We start from the raw sequence: 22,338 nt of genomic DNA on the forward strand, positions 1-22,338 counted from the left end.
ACATCGGAGGCATTTATGAGGGCATTGTTTGCTTCACAGCTTTAATAATCATATGCAACGTATTGATTCTATTTCTTTCAAGATGAGCGTCCTAAAGTTTTCCTAAAAGCAGCCAAGTACTGAACAAAAATCTGCTTTTGTAAGTCTCACGTATTTAGCGTGGTAGCTATAGCAGACCACCCCGAAGCTGAATATAACAGAACCCCGTTGAAGCGTTTTTTATGTGTCCTAATAGTTCAATAATATTACAAAATTACATCAAGAATTAAAAGAAGTAAAATGTCAACTTTTTAAAAACTTATGATACACGTTTCTTAATTTACCAAATATTTTGCAATTTGATTAAAAGTGTAATATATTGTGTTGAATGAAACAAAGAGCTGTTTATATTTACTTAAATGTGACAAAAAAAGGACAAGAACAGCAACATAAATATGTGAGATGAACCTAAAATGAACCTACAGCCGTCGCTTTGTGCAAAAAATTAGGCTGACCTGAAATACTTCCTGTTTTCATTTTTCTTCTTTCAAATTAACACAATGACAAACATAATGCTATGTCGCCATCTCGTGGTCGATGGTGAAATTACACCGAAAATAAACAGGAGGAACATAATTGAGCAATATACTGCATGTATCATCACAAACTTGTCATTTGCCACGCGGCTAATATAAATTTGGCTGTGCTTGAAAGAAAAAGAGAAGAAAATATGATGATTCCATGAAACAGTTATTTAGGGTGAATTTAAGATGAAGGGTTCGCTCAAGAGTTTGGACTTCTAATAAACTCACATAACAGCATTTTTATTCACAAAGCATTTTCAGTTGTGTAAATCTTGGACTTGTCTGTTTTTAAAAGTAAAACGTTGTCTGGTTTCGCAATTAAATCATCAAAGACCTCTTTGAAAGACATTTTCAATAAAATAATAGCTCTTTCAAATTAGCCTCCTAATATTTAGAATAAACTGATTTTTTTTATTTTCTTTATTTGCACTAGGGCTAATCTGGAACCACAAATCATAATAAAACAAAAAAAAAAAGTATTTTAATCAATTCACAAATTGCATTTAAACTCTATTGGACTGTTACAGATTCATGATGATGATGATGATGAAGAGGAAGGTAGCAGGAAAAACGAAGAGCATTGATTGGACGACTTGCTCACCGCCAGCCCGTCACATTCACTTTCGGTGCTCTCTCGCAATCCCAGCATGGCCGCACTTACTATCTACTCGCTACCTCAAGCAACCTCCAGCCCCCCTAAAACCGTGCCCCCCCCCCCCCCCCACAACCAATGTTAAATTAAAATCCGCTCTAATCTAATATCAGCCTGTCGTTTTTGAGATTAAAACGACAACAATTGCAGGCTTCATGGTGGGACTGTTTATCAGATAAAGTCCTCTGAAAAGGCGGACTCGTCGCCACACACAGATTCCGCCGTTAATCTGCCGGGCCTCCAAGTTGCGTCGAGCTCTATTTTTATCTCAGCTACCACGTCCACCCACTGCTGCCGTCCACAGCAGCCAAGAAATACTTCTGCTTCCGAGACCTTTTGTTGCGCTAAATGTCACCCTGCTAACTTCTGAGAAAAGAAACTACACTTTGTCACGCAAGAGGAAAAATATATATTTAAAAAATAAAAATAAAAAAAAGCAATGGAAGAGGACAGGATTTATGTCACTTGACTCTCTTTTTATTATCATTATTACTTGTATAATATATCATGCATACAAAAAAAAAAAAAAAAAAGCTTTTGAATAGTTTTCCTTCAAAGCGGCAATACGCTAACAAACAGGCCGACAGCCTGCTCGTGCGCTAGCTCAGGTTAGCGCGTTAGCTCATATGCATGATGTCGTTAGCGCGCCTCTCAGGATGACAGTAGCGGAGCGTGAGGATCTATGGCTGGTAAAAATAAACGTCGAGCTGCAGCTGCAGCGTTAGCGCCACGGGCGGCATTAGCGTTAGCGCCCCATTCGTCTATGTAGCCTCGCTCCAGCCGCGCGTGGCGACAAATCACCTCATTGACTCCCCGGCTTGAACGGAGTCTAACTATAACGCAACCTAGATAAGGCAAGCATATGCACAATGCATCTTTGTCATACGCCTGCAAAAGTGTGCTGAGTGCTTTTTTTTTTTTTTTTTAATGGCGGCCATTTGAGGACGATGGAGTCCCGCATGAGTTGAATTATGCGGAGCTATCAAGTCTGTGTCTGCCAAAAGGGGGCGTCAATCTTTAATTAAGCTCAGACCTGCATTTTTTTTTTTAGCTGTTTTCAAACGTTGCTGAATTGTTTAAAAAAAAATGTTTTGCTAATAATTGGACAAATCTCTTGGATGCGCCTGTAATTGAAATAACGCTGGAAAAAAAATCAATTTTCAATCAAAATAACTTGCATTTTATAGTATAATTTTGAGGCTTTTTTTTTGTGAGTCTACTCAAGATCGACACGACTACCAAATTTCATGTTGCTAAGTTAAACTCGGTTCGGGGGCTGAATTTCAACAAAAATCGGATTGTGTGCCAATTTTTGACTGCTATGATTTCATACCTAAATGACAGATTTACTGTATCTTTTCAGACTTGGGTTTTTGAGACTTTTTTTTTTTTTTTTTGTGGGTGTATTCATGAATGACATGTCTGTGAAATTTCAGGATGCGAAACTGAATTTTGCCACAAAACAGAACGTTTCCTACCGAGTCCATTTTTGACTGCCGCTGGCTGCTTCAAACCAAAATGGCTCCCTACGTCTTTTCAGACTTGGGTTTTGAGATTTTGTTGTCGGCATATTTATGATCGACATGTCTACCAAATTTCATGTCGCTAAGTTAAACTCGGTTCGGGGGCTGGATTTCAACAAAAATCGGATTGTGTGCCAATTTTTGACTGCTATGATTTCATACCTAAATGGCAGATTTACTGTATCTTTTCAGACTTGGGTTTTTGAGACTTTTTTTTTTTTTTGTGGGTGTATTCATGAATGACATGTCTGTGAAATTTCAGGATGCTAAACTGAATTTTGCCACAAAACAGAACGTTTCCCACCGAGTCCATTTTTGACTGCCGCTGGCTGCTTCAAACCAAAATGGCTCCCTACGTCTTTTCAGACTTTGGGTTTTGAGATTTTGTTGTCGGCATATTTATGATCGACACGTCTACCAAATTCAATGCTGCTCAGTGGAATTGACATCAGGGGGGGCTACATTAAAAAAATACAAATAAATCCACAGCCAATTTTGAATGTAAAAGTCCTTAAAATGGCTTAATTATGCTCTCAATTTGCATATTATGCGTTTCATACCTCTGCTTAATTATTCATACGTATTTGATTGGTAGTTTTGTTAGCCAAACAAGACGAGAGCAAACCGTCAGCAATGAGCGGAAGAACAAAAACACTGCAGCTCCGAACAACGCCGACTGCTTCTTTGCCAAACGCAACCAAAGTCCAATCGTAATTGAAACCATTTTATGCAAATGCGCTTCGACGATACGAAATCAAACGTCGTTTGAGTCGCAAGCGCTTTTCAAGCGGAAACACAAACGCGGACGAACAAAAGTGAGGAATAAAAACTCTACATATTTGAAACGCGGCAGCGCAACTGAGCGTTTGAGCAAAAAAGTCACAAAGTAGGGAGTGAAAAATGCGGAAATTAGATTAAAGCGCGTCTGCTTTGTGTTTAAAAGGATGCGCTTGAAAATGCTGCACAGCCACAACAATAGGTGGCGCTATAACTGTAATTAAATAGTGAATCTGAAGCCAAGAGGAGGTTCTGTTCAAATAATTCATAATAATAAATTCAAGACAGACAAAAAAGTAGGGATTAACATTCACGCGTCAAATCTGGTTTAATCTTGGAAACAATTTATGGTTTTAAATTTCAAAATGTAAAAGTTCAAACTAAAGCTGAGGTTCCATACGGGGTTCCAAGCACAGATGGTTCCACGCCAAGGTTGGGTTTTCAAGTCTGGGTTTCAAACAAGATGTCAATTCAAGGGTTGAAAAAAAGGGTTTCAAGTCACCTTTAAGGTTTCACGTTCAAATAGGAAACCAATGTTAGTGTTTCGGGTTCAAGTTATTGTTAACCAGGGTTTCAAACGAGGGTTCAGGTTTTAAATTAGGGCTTCAAACCTTGGTTGGGGGTCACAAACAAAGGTTTGGGCTTCAAGCCAACATTTCAAATTTCTCACAGACGATTAGTTTCGAGGGACTAAATTCAAATTTGACCAACATTAATGTTACAGATTTCAGATTAAGGTTTTTGTTTGAAGTGTTGGTGTCAAGTTAGGGTTTCAAGCCTGGACGAGAGTTTCAAATCAGATTTACAGTAATCAATTTAGAGCTTGAAACCATGGTTAAGGGTTCAAGAATGTTTGGGTATCAAGTTAGGGCTTGAAATTCGGGTTTTGAACAAGACCTTGGGTTTTAAATTAAGGCTTGTAAAAAAAAAATTGTTGTCGTTTTTATTTCTACATTCAAACTTTTTCATGTATTGTTTTTATTTATTTTTGGTAACTATTTTTTTTTCATCTTCAGTATTTATTTCTTTGATGTCCTTTTATTGTCAGTTTTTTTATATGCAGTTAATTAATTAATTTATTTTATTTTATTTTAGATTTTATTCTAAATATTTGCTTTCATTTGTGTTTGCACTTTCTTTGCATTCAATCCATGTTTATTGCGAAGTGTGACATCCAGGAAGTGCGTTTGTAAAAAAAGACCTTAAATGCACTAACTTAATTAGCTTGCAGGCTAAAACATGCAAATGAGTTCGCCTTCTGTGCTTCCAGTTCGATTCGTCACCAGTGCATGAAGGCAAATCCAATACTTGTACATTTCCGGGAACGACCTGAGTGAGCGTGAGTGTGTGTGCGTGTGTGTGTGTGTGTGTGTGTGTACTTGTGTGAGTTGCCCAGTGTGTATTAGGCCTGGCCAGGTAATCGACACACTCCACGCACACGCGTGATCACTGATCAGTCAGGGTCAAAGTGCAGCCGGCGTTGGGTTCACTTGAAGGTTTTATGGCCTTCCGTAGAAAGATGAAACACACACACACACACACACACACACACACACATGGACACACACACAAATGTAGAAAGACGACATCATGTTAATGTGTGTGCAGCTAATTAACTAAATAAAAGAGATTCTGTTCAATGCGTTTGCAATGTAACGTTTGTTTCTTTTCCTTTTTCGAATGAACCGCATGAATGAAAACGTCACCGCGCGAAGTTCAGAGCTGCTCAACACGCCAAAAGAATATATGATGAAAATAGAAAGCTACTTTGTTTTTCCACAGCTTTTTAAAAATTTCATTATTTTCACATGTAATTTATTAAAATGTTATGTAGTTATCCCTTTATTTTTAATGTAATATATTTTGTAAATGTACATGTTTAATTTTGTACACTTTGTGTTTTATTTATACTTATTTGTGTTTGTAAAGTCAGTTTAATCATATTTTTTTAATTTGGTATTTTTCATTGTTATTTTCATTTTCAATTTTAATCATTTATCATTTTGATTAAAATATTTGTATTTATTTGTTATTTTTACAGTTATTCATACTTTTGTATCTAATTTAATGAATGTATTTATTCATCAACAGTATTGTATTTTAATTTGAGGTTTTTAAAATATTTTTAGGTGAATTTTCCTTTATATTTTTCCCCCAAAATTTTTCATGTTGACTTTGATTTGCTATTCACCACATTTTTTTTTCATTAAATTTTTTCACTTTTCCTATCATTTGTTTTTATTTTTACTTCCATTACAGATTTTTGTTGAATTTGTATTATTATTGTTGTTATATATTTTTTTTTTTACATTTTTTTCAGTTATTCAATTATTCCTAAATGATTATTTATTTGTTTATTTTTTAGAATTTTTTTTTTAAAATCATTTGAGTTATTTATTTATTTCCAGTTTTTCATTTAGACTCTTACGTCTTTAAAATTTCACTTCATGTAGTTATGATTATGAAACGCTATTTTTTTTTATTACAATTTGATCATCGTTTCAAAGAAACCTGCTTTCCCCCCAAAACAAGTGTGTCCATTTTTTAAGTAAAAAGGTCACATTTTGGCATTCCTCCACAAAATGTCATGACATTTGCAAAGTAGTTAGTAGCAAAACTGCGCCGCTGCCAACTTGTGCGGCGGTTGCGGTTCTTTCGTAGAGCGCGGGAAAGTAATAATACACGTTAGAACAAGTGACATAGCGGTGATGCTAATGAGAAAAAAAAAGTGCAGCCCAAATGTCGTCTGGTGGAATGAAGACATAAAAGCGGACAACTTCTAAGCAATCAAACGTGTGTGTGTGTGTGTGTGTGTGTGTGTGTGTGTGTGTGTGTGTGTGTGTGTGTGTGTGTGTGTGTGTGTGTGTGTGCGTGCCCACAGGTTGCAGTGTCATATTTGTACATGTCTTTTTGGCCGCCGGCAGCAGACAGACTGCAAAGAAAAACAACTTTTTTTGTGTGTCCTTTTACTCTCCACACGGAGCTCGGCTGCAATGCATAATTCAAAGGCGGCCACATTTGCTGCTTCTGCCCGTTTCGCACTGCGGTCCCGCCGAAAACACGACGGGCCAATTAAATCTGTGCCACAGTCCCCCCAAAACAAGAAGGGGGGTGTGTGTGGGGGGGGGGGGGGTGACAGAGTTCTTGTAGCAACGCTGTAATAAGGCACGTAATCCAACTTCCATTATCAGCAGAGGTAGCTTTGAGATTTGGTTCCTGGTGGCTACTTTGAATTTGAGGTCATTGAGCGAAGATGTCGAAGGCTAAATTAGTGACGAATCGTATCTGCGCAACCAGACGAATGCGTGGCGACACGTTTTTTTTTTCTCACTTAACGAAATATGCGCCCAAGTCATCTTGAAACGAGTCATCATCTCATCACTCACGTAACGCTGATAATCCTGTGTGTCGTCGGGGGTTCGAACCGTTATACGAGAGCCAAGTCCCGCGGGTTTGAGATGTTTCCGTCCTCCGACACAGCTGATTCATAGAATCAGCTCTGCAGAAGCCTGATCCCGATGTTTGGAATCAGCTTTGCTGGAGGACGGAAACATCTCTAAGCTGCAGGACTCCGGCTCCCAAGGACCAGGAGTGAGGAAGCCTGTGCTAATGTAAAGACATCACTACTCGGTCCTAGTCTTAGTCTTAGTCTTAGTCTTAGTCTTAGTCTTAGTCTTAGTCTTAGTCTTAGTCCTAGTCCTCTCGCATACAGTTTTTCCCCGCACTGTCTTCGCGTCTCGCAATCCATCTTGCACTTGAAGTCATCTCACAGTCCGTCAACTCCGTCGACGTCATCCCCACGTTCAGTTCGAGACAAAGTCGGGGTTCACCGATTCCGGTCCCGGAGTCGTGCAGGTTTGAGATGTTCCCGCCGACACACCTGATTGCGAAAGATCAGGATCGATATCAGGCATGCTGATGAGCTTATTATATGAACCAAGTATGCTCGTGGGTGGGAACACCTAAAAACCTGCAGGATTCCGGACCTCGAGGACCTGAATTGGTGAACCCCGGGACCGAGTCGTCTCATCATCAGGCCTCTCGCACCGAATCCCCGCTGGGTGACAATTCAGCTGCTCTTCCATCTCCCCTGCATTCATCCTCTCGCTTATCTTGCGTCACTTAAGCACCTGAAAGCTCTCGACAAATTTCACACAAAAGCCTCTGCGTGTATTTTTAGCCCTTTGCCATTTTCGTCCCATAATGGCGCGCGTCCGACCCCGCCGCTCGCACCATTGATTTCTGCAACGAGGTCAATATCCTGCAATTTTGGGGGGGGGAAAAAAAAACTTATTTTCTTTCTTTTTCGAGCAGACCTTGGTGTTGCCATGACGAGCGAGGAGGAGGAGGAGGGCCCCTCGGCGGCGGCGGCGGCGGCGGCGGCGGCCATCGCCCGGGTGACCAGGGTCGATGATGTCATTGACCCCTCCTCCGCCCACCCGTACAACCTGGACGAGGAGGAAGAAGAAGAGGAGGAGGAGAAGGAGGATATCGAGGAAGAGGAAGTGGACGGCGATGATGATGATGATGACGATGACGATGGTAGCAGTGCCACCAGCGTGCTGGTGGTCCCGTATCCAGAACTGGTGCCGGTGGTCTTCTTCTGCCTCAAGCAGACCACCTGTCCTCGCAGCTGGTGTATCCGCATGGTTTCCAGTCCATATCCTTTTTTTGTGGCAACCGGACCTGAGGTACGCACGCACGCATTTCTCCGAACTTTTCACTTTCCCACTGATTGAAAACATCCAAACAACTTCTCGTAGCCGAGCCTGAAATGACGAAAAAACCTGCTAGCATGAAACGTGAAATATCTTCAAGACAATCCAGCTGTGATTGATTCAGTGCCCTGAGCTTGAAATGACCGAGATCATGGGTGTCAAAGTCCGGTCCTGGAGGGCCGCAGTCCTGCAGGTTTTGGAGGTTTCCCTCTTCCAACACAGGCTGATTCCAATTATCAGGCTTATGCGGAGCTTGCCGGTGAGCTGATCATACATCAGCTGTGTTGGAGAAGGGAAACATGCAAAACCTGGACCGGAGTCTGACACCCATGACTTAGATGAATGATAAAATTCACAGGCAACCGCGACGACATTCGGTCCATTATGCTAAACGCAAAGAAAACATTCCCTGGTTTTACGTAGCATAGCGACGATCCGTCAAAGTGCACGAGCGAGACTCGCACCCTGAATGACTCAATCACCAATCAGTCCTCGAACCCTCACCGAGCAATAAAAGGTGCTCGCCTCTGCAATCATAGACAACTTTTGAGAGGAAAAGACCACGGCATCGAATTTGACAGACGAAAGAAACTTGATGAATGGAACTCGATTTTCAATCTAACGAAGGTCGGCAGAAGACGGGTTGGGCATTAAGAGGCGGACCAGAAGGCAGTTCAAATCTAAAACCACGGTTTCTGCCGTCTATCCGTAAGGTACCTGGAAGAGGTCGTCTCTCCAGCTTGTTCTGAATCTTCCCTGCAGCACCTCACCTCTGTTGCCCGGGACGAATTCTGACCAGGTGCCCAAGGGCCGTCGTCTGGCTCCTCCCACCTGGTCGAGCGAGCCTCTTACTCGATCGCCAAAGGAAAGCCACTCCGCGGAGGAAACTCGTTTGGGCCAATTCTATCCAAGATCTCGTTCTTTAGATCACAACCAACAGCTCGTAAATCCAGAGCTTTGCTTTTCGGCTCAACTCCCAATACATCCAACCATCCATCCATCCAACCATCCATCCAACCATCCAACCATCCATCCAACCATCCATCCATCCAACCATCCAACCATCCAACCATCCATCCATCCCTCCATCCAACCATCCATCCAACCATCCATCCATCCAACCATCCAACCAACCATCCATCCATCCAACCATCCATCCAACCATCCATCCAACCATCCATCCATCCAACCATCCAACCATCCATCCAACCATCCAACATCCAACCATCCATCCAACCAACCATCCAACCATCCATCCATCCGTCCAACCATCCACCATCCATCCAACCATCCAACCAACCATCCAACCATCCATCCATCCGTCCAACCATCCACCATCCATCCATCCAACCATCCATCCAACCATCCATCCATCCAACCATCCATCCATCCAACCATCCAACCATCCATCCAACCATCCAACATCCATCCAACCATCCAACCATCCAACATCCATCCAACCAACCATCCAACCATCCATCCATCCGTCCAACCAGCCACCATCCATCCAACCATCCATCCATCCAACCATCCAACCATCCATCCAACCATCCAACCATCCATCCATCCAACCAACCATCCATCCATTCATCCAACCAACCAACCATCCATCCAACCATCCAACCATCCATCCATCCAACCAACCATCCATCCAACCATCCAACCATCCATCCATCCATCCAACCATCCAACCATCCATCCATCCATCCATCCATTTGCTACACAGCTTACCCTGTTCAGGGTCAAGGGGACGAGACCCTGGACCGTCTATAGCATCATTTGGTCCAATGTTGTCTTCCACGACTGCTGTCTTGTGTTCAAATGCTTTGCAGACTTTGCTACCTCCTTCCCTTTCCTCAATTCCACTTAAGTTCTTCTCAGCGTGGATAAGGAAGAGGTTTTATCACCATCCTTACCGGGACATGTCCCTGCTGGATGGTTGTCCACTTGTCAGGATTTCTGGCAACAGATGTGAGGGTCTGCACATGCGAGAAGATCCTAAGATACCTCGCAAGAGCGGACGTCCAATGTGGAGTAAAAACTGGGGTCCACTCGGAGCTGGCGATTGGATTTGCCCCAGATTTGTTTTGCGTTCATGTTTCAGCTTCAAAATGCTTTTTTTTTTTTGGGGATATGATCCATTTGCTGTTTTCAATCTATTGGTTCCAACTTGATCTGCATTTGAGTCGTACTCAGCTTCTGCTCTATATTGAAAGTCGACAGAGCGTGGAATCAAATATGTTGGCAGAGAAGAAGAAGAAAGAGGCGACGCCGCTGTTTTCACGCGTGCACGAGTGCGCCCTTTTTTGCCCGCAGATGACGGCTTTGCTTTTTGTTTGTCAGCGAGAAAGGCAGAAATGTTCTTTGGCAAATCGTGCGTCGTGCGCCTTCCATCACGATGCCTTCCATCGCGCCTCCCGCCATCGCCGTCCTGTTGTAAATGAATGAACGTGGAAGTAAAGGAGCGAGAGGACATTTACTCCAAATCTTACAAATGAGAGAAAGCTCAATTCGATCAACTTTCATCTTTTTATTTGCCTTTAAAAAGAGACTCGCGGAAATTGATTTCATATCTACTGACTTGACTTTTATCCATCATCTCAGCACATCACATCTGAAATCAAACTATCCCTTTTCTACTTAAACGACATTTGTTAATGCATACAGCACGCTGAAAGATACAGAAATAAATTCAAGGTAAATAATACATACATTTAAAGGTGTGTTCCAAGATCTTTTGTCGCTGCGTCTTCCTGGTGGATCATTTTAACTCATTCGCTGCCATTGACGACAATAGACGTCAAAAATTCATTTGAACTATTTTTATTAGTTTAACATTTTTTTTCCATTTTTGCTAACAAGAGTATGAAAACCTAGAATTTTTTTTGTACATTTAATCGTGAAGTCATGCGATTAATTACGATTACAAATTTTAATCGCCTGATGCCCCTAATTTTATATAATCTTTTCTTTAAAAAATACAAGAATTTTTGATCATCTTTAAAAAAAAAATTTTTTTTAAAGAAAAGATTATTAAAAATTAAAGCCGTGAGGTGATTACAATTTTAATTGTAATTAATTGCATGACTCACGATTAATCAGAAATGTTATATCTGTTCTAATTCAATAAAAAAACAATCTCGGTTTTCATACTCTTGTTAAAAAAAGTGGGAAAAATGTTAAACTAATAGAAATAGTCCAAATGAAATTTTGACGTCTATAGCCGACAATGGCAGTGAATGAGTTAACGATTGTTTCTCGATCCCGTTAATAGCTGCGCATGCGCACTTTGAGTGTTTGTAGCATGTAGCCGCTGAGCGGCCGTTTATCGTTGTAACTCCACCGATCTCACTGCATACTTTAAAAATGCCGCAAATTTGGCTTCTACTTTTCAAGAAGATCCTGGACTGCACCTTTAAAACTGTCTTCAATTTGTTGATTTTGTCCGATTTAGTGGGATTGCGATTCAGTTCGTTATGGTACGGATGGAGCTTGGGACATGTTTATTAATCAGCAAAAACTTGGACAAACTCTCCAAAGCCAAACTAAACAAGTTAATTGAAGTCAAAGAAACAACAAATCATCGGCTTTGACGATTCTATTCGTCAAATAAAAAAAGTGTTTCTTATTATATATATATATATATATATATATATAATATTTATATATATATATATATATATATAATATTTATATATATATATATATAATATTTATATATATATATATATATATATATTTATATATATATATATATATATATATATATATATATATATATATATATATTTATATACATATACACTCTATTATTAAATATTACACCAAATAATAATTTTCACCAAATAAACGCATAGAAATGGTCTGCAACTACTCCAGAGGGGTGTAAAATTGAATTATTTCCATTAAATGAATAATCCGAGTCTTTTATTGGTGAGTGAAAGCTGAAGCCGCAACGGGGGGGGGGGGGGGGGGGGTCATATTGACTTGCAGTCCCTCAAATATAAATCACTTTGACATCTGCAAAGCTCACGCTGCCCCCCTGTGCTCCCTCCTCGTTGCAAATGGTCCGTTCCGTCTTCATGTGCTTGCTGTCACTGAGCTCGGATTCCAAAAATCCATTTCATCACCGCCAGATGATGACAGCTCGCACCTCGAGCTCCTCAGCCACCGGCTCGCCATCAAAAGTCAACTCGTGCTTCTCAATGGTCTCTCGGTGACTTTTGTTTTCGCCTTGAGCCAGAAAAAAGGCCGACCTGCACAAGGCCATGGCCATTTTGTGCGGCCATATTGGGCCACACAAAGCTGAAGAATCAATTGAGACTAACGAAAAGTCAACTAAATAAAACAAGAACAACAAGATTGACAAATTCAGGGATGTCCAAACTAACTGCAAAACAAACCAACTATAGACTAACGATCACATTGGTTTCATAAGAGTAACTAATAAACCGAACTTCCAAACAAACAAATAAGACCAAATGAGACTGAATTTGAAACTTCCGACTTTTTTTTGATGCTCTTGGCGTTACAAAGATTCCAGTTGACACGAGCGATATTCCAACACTACAGCAAGAACGGCGTGGCTCAGGGAGTAGATGGGCTGTCTCCCAAGCTGAAGGTCGTAAGTTTGCTCCTTAACCCTTGAGTGACTTTTATTAATTTTATTCTCAATTCTTTATTCTACTCTCTTCCAAGTGTAAATATTACTCTAAAACTGAGTCTATTTTGAGTCAAATTTACTGCGTAGTTCTCTTAAGAAAAAAAAAAGTCCATGTTTTTGTCCTTTTTTTTTTTTTTTTTTTTTTAAACCTTCAAGAACTTTTGACTCCTCCAGCTGTATGCTAATGCTGCTATCAGTCCCCATGCTAATGCGGCGATTAATCACCAGGCCCGTGTCAGGGTGCGGACCCGTTAGATCCGGTTTAAAAGGCTATCTTTAGCTATTTTCATCCCGTCGCCCCTTCACTTTTTTTTTTATCTCCCTTAACGAGACGACGGAGGATTCTTCGTTTTATGTCTTTAAGTTTGTGATCCAAAGAAACTTCATTTGCGGTCAAATAACGCGTCAGACTGTGAGATTAAATCTGGCAGCCAAGACCGCTGATCTCACTTTGATGATACTTTAATATGAAATTTATTTAATTAAGCGTTTCGGGCGGGGGGGGGGGGGGGAAGCTTTGTTGTGGTGGAGAATCATGCAACAGGCTGAAATAAGATCAAGCTGCTTTAATTGCTGATTTCCTGTCATGAGCTTTTAATATTGTGCCCCCCCCCCCTTCCTTCCAAACACACTAGGGAAAGCGAATTTGTTTCTCTCGTACTCGGTGCTTCGGGCCTCACCCTCAATAAAAGCAGCAGGTTGTCTTCCTCATCAATAATGCAGTGGCAACATCAGTTGGAGAGTTGATGCTTCAGCAGCAAGTTGGCCGCCGCGTTCGTCCCAGCATATTTGGTCACTTTTTTTTATGGTTAGCATGCTACATATAGCCTTTAGGTACCTACAGTATATAAATGTATACATATAATATATACAGTGTATAATGTAGCAATAGACGTCGGCGTTGGTCTTTCCGCTAATGTAAAGCCATTTAAATGGATGCTGTATGAGTCACACTCATGCGTGGGCGCGGGCGCGAGTGCAGGCCAAACAATCGGCGGACTGATTTGGATGCGCCACGTCGCAGGAAAAAGGTCAGGAAGAGGCAGCAGGAAAATGATTAGACATTTCAGTCAACTTCTTGGAGAATTCCGTTTTTTTTTTTTTGTTTGTTTTCTTTTTGCTAACGATCGACTCAGGATTTGGTTGAAAAGGCGAAAGTAAAAAAAAAACAACAACAACATATGACTCGCTAAAACGTGTAGAAACTGAGAACAACGGAATTGCTCGACATTTGCACGTTCTGTTGTTACTAGGCAGAATTCGTTGATTACAGTCAATCGACCAAAGCGGTGTAAATTAAAAATGACTCATTGATTCATTTTGACAAATAAACAACTAATGATTCTGCTTAACATTTGGACAAAAAATCCTTTGAAATATTTGTATTAGTTTAACATTTTTTTCCACTTTTGTTAACAAGAGTATGAAAACCTAGAATATTTTTTATTGTACATTTAGAACAGATATAAAATGTGTGATTAATTGTTAAGAGTTAACTAGTGAAGTCATGCGATTCAATTAGGATTAAAAAAAATGTAATCGCCTGACGCCCCTAATTTTGAATAATCTTTTCTTTTTTTAAATCGCATCAGGCAATTAAATATTTTCATTGTAATTAATTGCACGACTTCAATAGTTAACTCACAATTAATCACAAATTTTATATCTGTTCTAAAATGATTTTTTTTAATAGGTTTTCATACTCTTGTTAAGAAAAGTGGATTATTTTTTTTAAATTAATAGAAATAGTTAAAATGAATTTTTGACGTCTATAGCCGTCAATGGCAGTGAATGAGTTAATATTGAATCTTTCAAATGAAGTCTTGGTTAGCTACCATCTTAGAAATTAAAGTGGATCCATCCATTTTCTTAACCGCTTAGTCCTCACAAGGGTCGCAGGGGTTGCTGGAGTCTATCCCAGCTGGCTTCCGGCAGGAGGCGATTTGGAGTGTTCAATGACCCTGCCATGCATGTCTTTGGAATGTGGGAGGAAACCCGAGTACCCGGAGAAAACCCACACAGGATCGCAGTGGATCATTGAACATTTTAAACCTTGTGAGTTGACCTTAAATTTGGCGTATTTTTTATAATCCTTGCTCGGCATTGGTCAGGCATTATCAGTTGTTACCCGGAAGAACGATGAACCAAAAAAAGGTCAGGGAGAATGAAAACAGTAACGGAAATTACGGAGCAGCTTTCAAAATCACGTCTCTGACCTCAAGGCCTTCCAGGGTTGGTGAAAAATATTCTACCCGACGATGACAAAGAGGCCATTTTTATGGAGCGTGTGCAAGCTATTAAAATGTCTGCTCCGCGGCCTCGTAGCCTATTTGTCATTTTTTAATGTTTTCCTTAACACATTCGTGCCGATGCGATAATGGCTTCTCTGCCACGTCCGCTTCTGCGGAACCTGCGGGGATGCCGGGAAAAGGTGGCCGGAACGATAAGGCGTAACAAAGATGGCCAACGTGGAATGATTTCGGAGCAAGATTTGTCGCAAAAACTGCTCTTAGCGTGCGAGCGGATTTTGATGGTCATGTTACAGTTGCGCAATCACGTCTCGCTTCGAGAATGAATATTTTCTCTGTGTGGGTTGCTGGTTGGGAAACTGAAAAAAGTAAGCCACTAAAGCTCTGAACAAATTGGGTTCCAATTTTGGCGAATTAAATCGACGTTTGTGAGAATAATAAGTGAGATCATAATGGACCTTGAAAGTTAAGTGAAAACTCTAATTGACCTCCACACACTCGAAAGCGCACAAGTTCAGTTTATCCCCAAAAAATTGGGAGAATTAAAAAAAAAAAAAATTGCCCATAAGGACGAAAAATTGTAGTCTTAAATCTTTCAAGCTCGGGTTAAGGTTACAAATGTGGGTTTTGATCCATAGTTAGGCCGTCAAATCGAGTTTTAGAACCTCGATAAGGCTTTCAAATGAGGGTTTGTTTCAATTTTCAAACATGGGGTTAACGTTTAAAATTATGATTTCAAGTCAGCGGTGGGTTTTCAAGTTTTGGTTTCAAACTTTGGTTTGAGATTCAAGTTAGGTTAAGTTGAAGACACTTTTGAAGCTTCAAATTAACATTTGAAAGCTGTTGAACGGAATTGACGCAAAAGCAAGGCTCGGTGTTTTGAGTTCAGGGGTCAAGCCCGATTTCGGGTTTCAAATGAAGGTTTTTAAACAACGTGTCGTGTTTCAGATTAGCGTTTTAAGTCTGAGTTTGATATTAAAGTTTCAATCCATCTTTAGGGTTTCAAATTTCAAGCCAGAGTTCGGGGCCTTCAAGTTTTTCGTTGTCGTTCAAATCCGCAACGGCTCGGCGTGATGAAAATAGTGCACGTGCGTGTGCACGTGCGCGCGCGCATGTGTTTCTGCTGCTGGTGGGCACAGCAAGTAAACCTACACACTCAAAGTTGGCATCGTGCGCCGTCACGCACTCGAGAGGGAAACGAGCCCAGCAGAGGATCCAATCACGCTTATTTGATGTTCTTCTTTAAATGTCAATAAATTAAATACTATTAAATGTAGGTTTATGCAACTTAGTTTGTTTTTAATGGTTCAGCACTTAGAGAGGGGACAGAACAGAAGGGACTTCAATCCAGGAAAATGAGTTTTTGGCCTTTAAGGGTAAGGTTTCAAAGTGGTGTCATTCTTGAAAAAAAAATATTTCATATCATTTTTTTTTCCTCAACAGGATTGTTTTACAAAGTTCAAAGTACAAAGTGTTTTATATTATAGATATATATTTCTTTTTTTTTCTTAAATAATAATAATAATCTTTTGTAGTTTCAATAATTACGTCTCGTAATATGGTGTGGATTTTTTTATTAAAATATTGGCTTACATTTTTTTTTTTAGTAACATATAATTTTATTATCTGTACAAAACTGCTAATATGTATTTTTATTAATTTATTTTAAATCCCTCAAATTGTGTTTAGTAAATGTCTGTGTTCGGAATATCAAAACACACAATATTAAATAAAAAAAACTTTAACCGAGGTCTTGAAAAAATGATATCGCTACCTACCGCCTTGTCATATCTATTAATAAAGATGCTTTAAAAAAATATATTTTTTAAAAACTTTTTTAGTTTGTGCTACTACTTTTTTTTTTTTGCTATGGATACCCAAACTTTACCGAAGATTTTTGTGAACGTAGTTAGCCTCTGGTGGCGCTTGCCTTGCAGCTAGTGTCGGACCCAAGGAGTCGAACCGCCGCTTGCATTTCACAGCTGAATCCTGTGATTCGGGCTCCCGTCGCTTGTTTCTCTCTGCTTTGCTTTCGCTAGCTTTTGATAGCTTTTCCTGATAACATTTCTTGTTAGCCGCTCCATCTAGTTCTTGCTAGCTGCTCTTTGTTAGCCACTTCATCTAGTTCTTGCTAGCTGCTCTTTGTTAGCCACTTCATCTAGTTCTTGCTAGCTGCTCTTTGTTAGCCACTCCAGCTAGTTCTTGCTAGCTGCTCTTTGTTAGCCACTTCATCTAGTTCTTGCTAGCTGCTCTTTGTTAGCCACTCCAGCTAGTTCTTGCTAGCTGCTCTTTGTTAGCCACTTCATCTAGTTATTGCTAGCTGCTCTTGTTAGCCACTCCAGCTAGTTCTTGCTAGCTGCTCTTGCTCACCGCTCCCGGGCTGCTAGCTCGCTTGGTCACGCCAAATAATCATTGTTTGGTAGCATTCTGAAGTGTGGGCTGCTTCAAAGTGTGGTTGCGTTTTAATTGTTCTCCACTAGATGGCGCTAAATTATACACAATGTCCTTTTCACTAGAATCCCGGTATATTACTGGTCGGATGTTGTGCCTTTTGTGGCTAGCGAATTGTCACACATTATCATTCTATTGGCAGTGGCGCAGTGGCGGTCTCCGCCCAGAAGGTGGCAGTAATGCACCCAAAGTATTTGTCAAATGCCCCCCCCCCCCCCCCCCCCAAAAAAAAGAAGTATGAGTTCAGAAACAGCCAAACTTTGGGAAAAAAAGTCTGACTGAAAAATACATTATATTCCGAGGATTACTATTCCATCCTTAGAAGAAAAAAAAAAAAGCTTGTAGTTGTTACATAAATATTCCCCGTAGTCGTCCCAGCGTGTCACACACAAGGTTTGTCAGTTTGTCAACTTGCTGAGCTTTGACTTTGCCTCCCTCGGGCAAGTTGAGGAGGTGATGGACTGCAAAATGAGCTCGTTCCCGTGCCCATCGTCTCACTGGAACCGTCCTCAGTCAAAAGTCATCAAATGTCCTGCGTGTGATTTCGTCGATTTTGGAAAATGATAAAACACTGATTTTGTCTGCCGACTGGTGACCTTTTTTTAAAACATGCGCACACACAAACACCACATAGAAGCTTCTAATACATTATATTTTTGCGTTTCGGTTGCCACGGCAACACAAGTCTCAAGGAATCCCGTGGCAGCTGAGTGGGAGACGCACTACAAAGTCAGAGGGAATGCGGAAAATAGGGTTTTACTATGTTGAGTCAGAAAGAACATGGTGAAAAGGGTCGTTCCAGCTCACGTTCAAATGATTTTAAAAAAAAAATTCTATGGAGCTTTTTAAAGTGTTTGGTGGCGTGGAAGGGCAGAATTAAAGCGGAAACTCAAGGCAAAAATGTTTTTTTGCGTTAAAATTGATCCGTCCATAGAATAAAAACGAAAGAATGAATCAATCCATCAATCTGCCCTCCGAAATTGACATCAGTGCGCCCTCGAGCTCGCATTGCGAATGTCTCGGCTCACCTGTTTTCCGGGTTCGGTGGCACCGCCCTCGAGTCACCTCACTTAGCTCAGCTAGCGGCAGTTTGGCAGATAGCGATCAATTCTTTACGAAAAGTGCCGACAATCAGTTGAAGTTTACGGTCAAACTGCAACGTCATCAACGAGCTAACAAATAGCGTCGGTGTGTAACAACACTTTAAGGAATGGACATTTCAATACAAATGCTTAAGCGACGCATAGACATTAAATCATTTTTATAATGATACTCACAGGCATATATTCTTTATCCTTTGTGAAAAAATGGCGGCCACTGAGTCAATTGCAGTAGTTGTGAAACTCTTCTTTATTTGTGTCTGTATTGATACAATAAAATAAACTCAAACAATGATGAAATTATTGACACTCTATTTAAGTATGTTCAAGGTAGACATTGAAATAAAAAATAATGAAGTGCTCTTTTCCTCATTAAAAAAAAAACATTTTTGTCTTGATAGTGCACTGAAAGCGCAAACCTCCCAGAATGCATCACACCACCGAAGTCACGCTGACAATCAGCAAGCGAGCGGCTCCTCCATTCGAGTGTGAGGAGCTGACATGAAGCGTCGCTGTGTGAAGTCCCGTGACATTTAGAGATGTCCCATGCGTGCACGCGCACACACGCACACGCACGCACACACACGCGCACGCCTCCCTGGATGCTGTCAACTCGCATAGGATCCAAGACACGAGATGGAGAGAAATCTGACTTTATTCGTGTAAATTCAGTTGTTGATAAAGTTATGACTTTTATTCCCTCAAAACTTTATTCTTATGAAATAAACACGTTTTATTTAATAAAAAAATCGTATTTTTTTAAATCTACACTTTCGCCACAAACATATGACTTCATTTGTACAAGATTAGGACTTTATTCTTAAAAATCTTTTTCCCTTAAAAAAAAAAAAATTACAACTCTATTTCTTGTAAAAACAAACAAAATAATAATAACAATAATAATAATAGCAATAACAATAATTTAAAAAAAAAAAGAAACACAGCTCATTTTTTTCAGTTTCTCCTCAATAAAAATAAATACAACTGAACACAGTTTTTCTTGAACATCCAACTTTATTCTTATACACATTACAATATTTTATTTTTAAACATGACAAAAAAAATCTCCAAAACAATATTTCCTTAATAAAAACACTGTCAATGTCTAAAAACATTTTTCATATAAAATATAACATTTATGGGAAATAAAATAAAATATGACTAAGATGTGACATTTTCTCTCAAAATAGAATCATAAAATACAATTAATTATAAAATACATAAAAAATATATATAAAGTACAAGATGAGAAGATTCATGCAGGCTAATAACCTTTTATTGTGAACAATTTATTTGACCACCTAAATGTTTTTTTCTCTCTCAAAAATACAACTTTCTTTTCATAAAATTGCCAAAACTTTCTAGAAAAAAATGAGTGTTCTTTATTTTAATGCTTTCTAAATGACTAACATCAAAATCATTTTTCTCCCCCTGAAAATTATAGTGTTACGCTTGTAAAATGATCATTTTTAATCTCATGCTTTTAACAGGAATGATGATGATGATGATGATGATGATGATGATTACGAGGAGGATGTGCTGAAAATGTCTGGTACATTTGAGCTCATTCGGCGCAGCTCGCCGCGTGGGGAAGAAAATGCTGACGCGGCGAAAAATGTGATAGCTCGTTGAAATGTCAACTCAAACAGCAGACAATGACAGTTTATTAGTTTTGCACACCTCGTTAACGCGCGCACGCACGCACGCACACGCACGCACTGCCAACGATGACACATGGTCATGCCACTTCATTAGGAACGCCTGCACAATCTCACTCCAATTTTGTCAAAGTCATTTTGTCATCCTGGTGCCGAGGGTGGGAGAGTTCAATCTCTGTGCTTACTTCTTCTCCATACTTGTTTTTAATGAGTTTTTATTTTGGCCATTTTTGCCAAATACAATCATTTCGGATTTTATTGAATATTTTGTTCATCATCATCTTCCTTCTTCATTCACTATTTCGATTTTGGGCACTTTCATCGAGCTTCCTAAAAGAAAAGACACAGACTACAAAATGTCAAAATCCCAACATCTGTCAAATCTATTAGTACTTGATGAAAGATGATAAATAACATTCACGTTTACTCGTATGACGGATTATTGCCAAAAACGAAATGCTACCGGTTTGATTAATTTTTTTCCTCTCCTTCGGGTAGCATTGAGAGGATTCCACCATATTACAGTTACTGTCTGTTGTGGAGAGGAAGCTTGTTCCTGAAAAGCTAAAACCTTCAGAGAGACAAGTCGAGGACTTAATCTTTAAAAAAAAAAGAAAAAAAAAAAAGACTGCTCTTTCTTTCTGGCCTGCTGGCTGTACGTGCGTGTGTGTGCGTGTGTGCGCGTGTGCGCGCTTAAGTCCACTGGGCTTTGGAGATCTCTGACATCCTTTCACCGGAAGGGCCCGCGGGACGACTCGGACCTCCTCCCTTAAAGTGTCTAGTTAGCCAAGCGTTGCGCCGGCTCCCTCTTGGCGAACACACACACACACACACACACACACACACACACACACACACACACACACACACACACACACACACACACACACACACACACACACACACACACACACACACACACACACACACACACACACACACACACACACACACACACACACAACGCTTCGTCTGCTTTTCATTGTGCTTTCCTGCAAACACTTTTGCCTCCAGGCATGCGTCGTCGTGTTAAGCATTTCCCCCGTGAGAAAAAAAACGACATTGCACTCATGGATTTTCACTTTGGGAACAAAAATGGGATTGAACTGCTTTATTGCCATTTGCGCACTTTCCTGCACAGGATTTACAAGGTTGCATATTGCAAGAGTAATATTGCAGGATTTTTTAAAACACCTTAACAGCCTAACCAATTGACAGAACTGAAACTGTGAAACCGATAAATGGTTCAGTGAATCGGTGGAAGGATGAACCTGTAAAAAATAAGACCAAGACTTTTCCCTAATAAAATCATTTTTAGCAATGCAAAATTAAAAAAACCCCAAAGGAATACATATATTGCTTCTCAAAAGACATGTTTTGAATTTAATTGATTTTATTCTCATGAGATTATAATTCTTAAGTAATAAAAATGTTTAAAAAAAAATGTGTGTGAAAAAACACTAATATATATATATATATATATACACACTAACTCTAAAAAATAGAGTGGGAGGAGTTCTGGTGGGGGGTGTCTGGTCGGTGCTGGATTTCACCTTCCTTGGTTTTCTTTGGTCCTTCCTCGGGTCTCCTGGTGTTCGGTTTAGGTGAACGGTATGAGATTTTTTCTAATAGGTTTTCTGGTGAGCTAACAAATACACGCACGCACGCACGCACGCACATACACATACTCACCCACACACACACACAAAAATAAAAAAATAAAAAAATAAAAAAATAAATAAAAAAATAATAATAAAAGAGCAATGATGATGACATTTCCGAATGAACAATACTGAGCTCTTAAGAAAAAAAGAAAAAAAAATCTTTAAAAAAAAATGTGTGTGAAAAAACACTAATATATATATATATATATATATATACACACTAACTCTAAAAAATACACTTTTAAAATAACCTTTATCGGTTGTCATCACTAGCCAAAAAGAATATAAAATGCATTTTACCCTCATGTGGGGCTGTTGAA

The 22,338-nt window shown here is 39.7% G+C and overlaps 1 protein-coding gene across 4 annotated transcripts in view; it reads left to right on the forward strand.

Annotated features, from left to right (window-relative positions):
• The window catches only part of cacna1ib (calcium voltage-gated channel subunit alpha1 Ib), a 146,439-nt gene that overhangs the window by 37,270 nt on the left and 86,831 nt on the right, over positions 1 to 22,338 (forward strand). For all 4 annotated transcript variants that reach the window (XR_015095759.1, XM_086082116.1, XM_086082117.1 and 1 more), the window contains one exon: positions 7,830 to 8,174. Coding sequence is in view for 3 of the 4 variants with exons in the window: in XM_086082116.1 (XP_085938242.1) it covers positions 7,844 to 8,174 (331 nt within the window). In the remaining variant the exon portion in view is untranslated. The remainder of the gene's footprint in view (positions 1 to 7,829; positions 8,175 to 22,338) is intronic.

This window comes from Leptonotus elevatus, chromosome 8 (assembly GCF_054856555.1).
Source record: "Leptonotus elevatus isolate MCC_2025b chromosome 8, RoL_Lele_1.0, whole genome shotgun sequence".
Classification (NCBI taxonomy): Eukaryota; Metazoa; Chordata; class Actinopteri; order Syngnathiformes; family Syngnathidae; genus Leptonotus; species Leptonotus elevatus.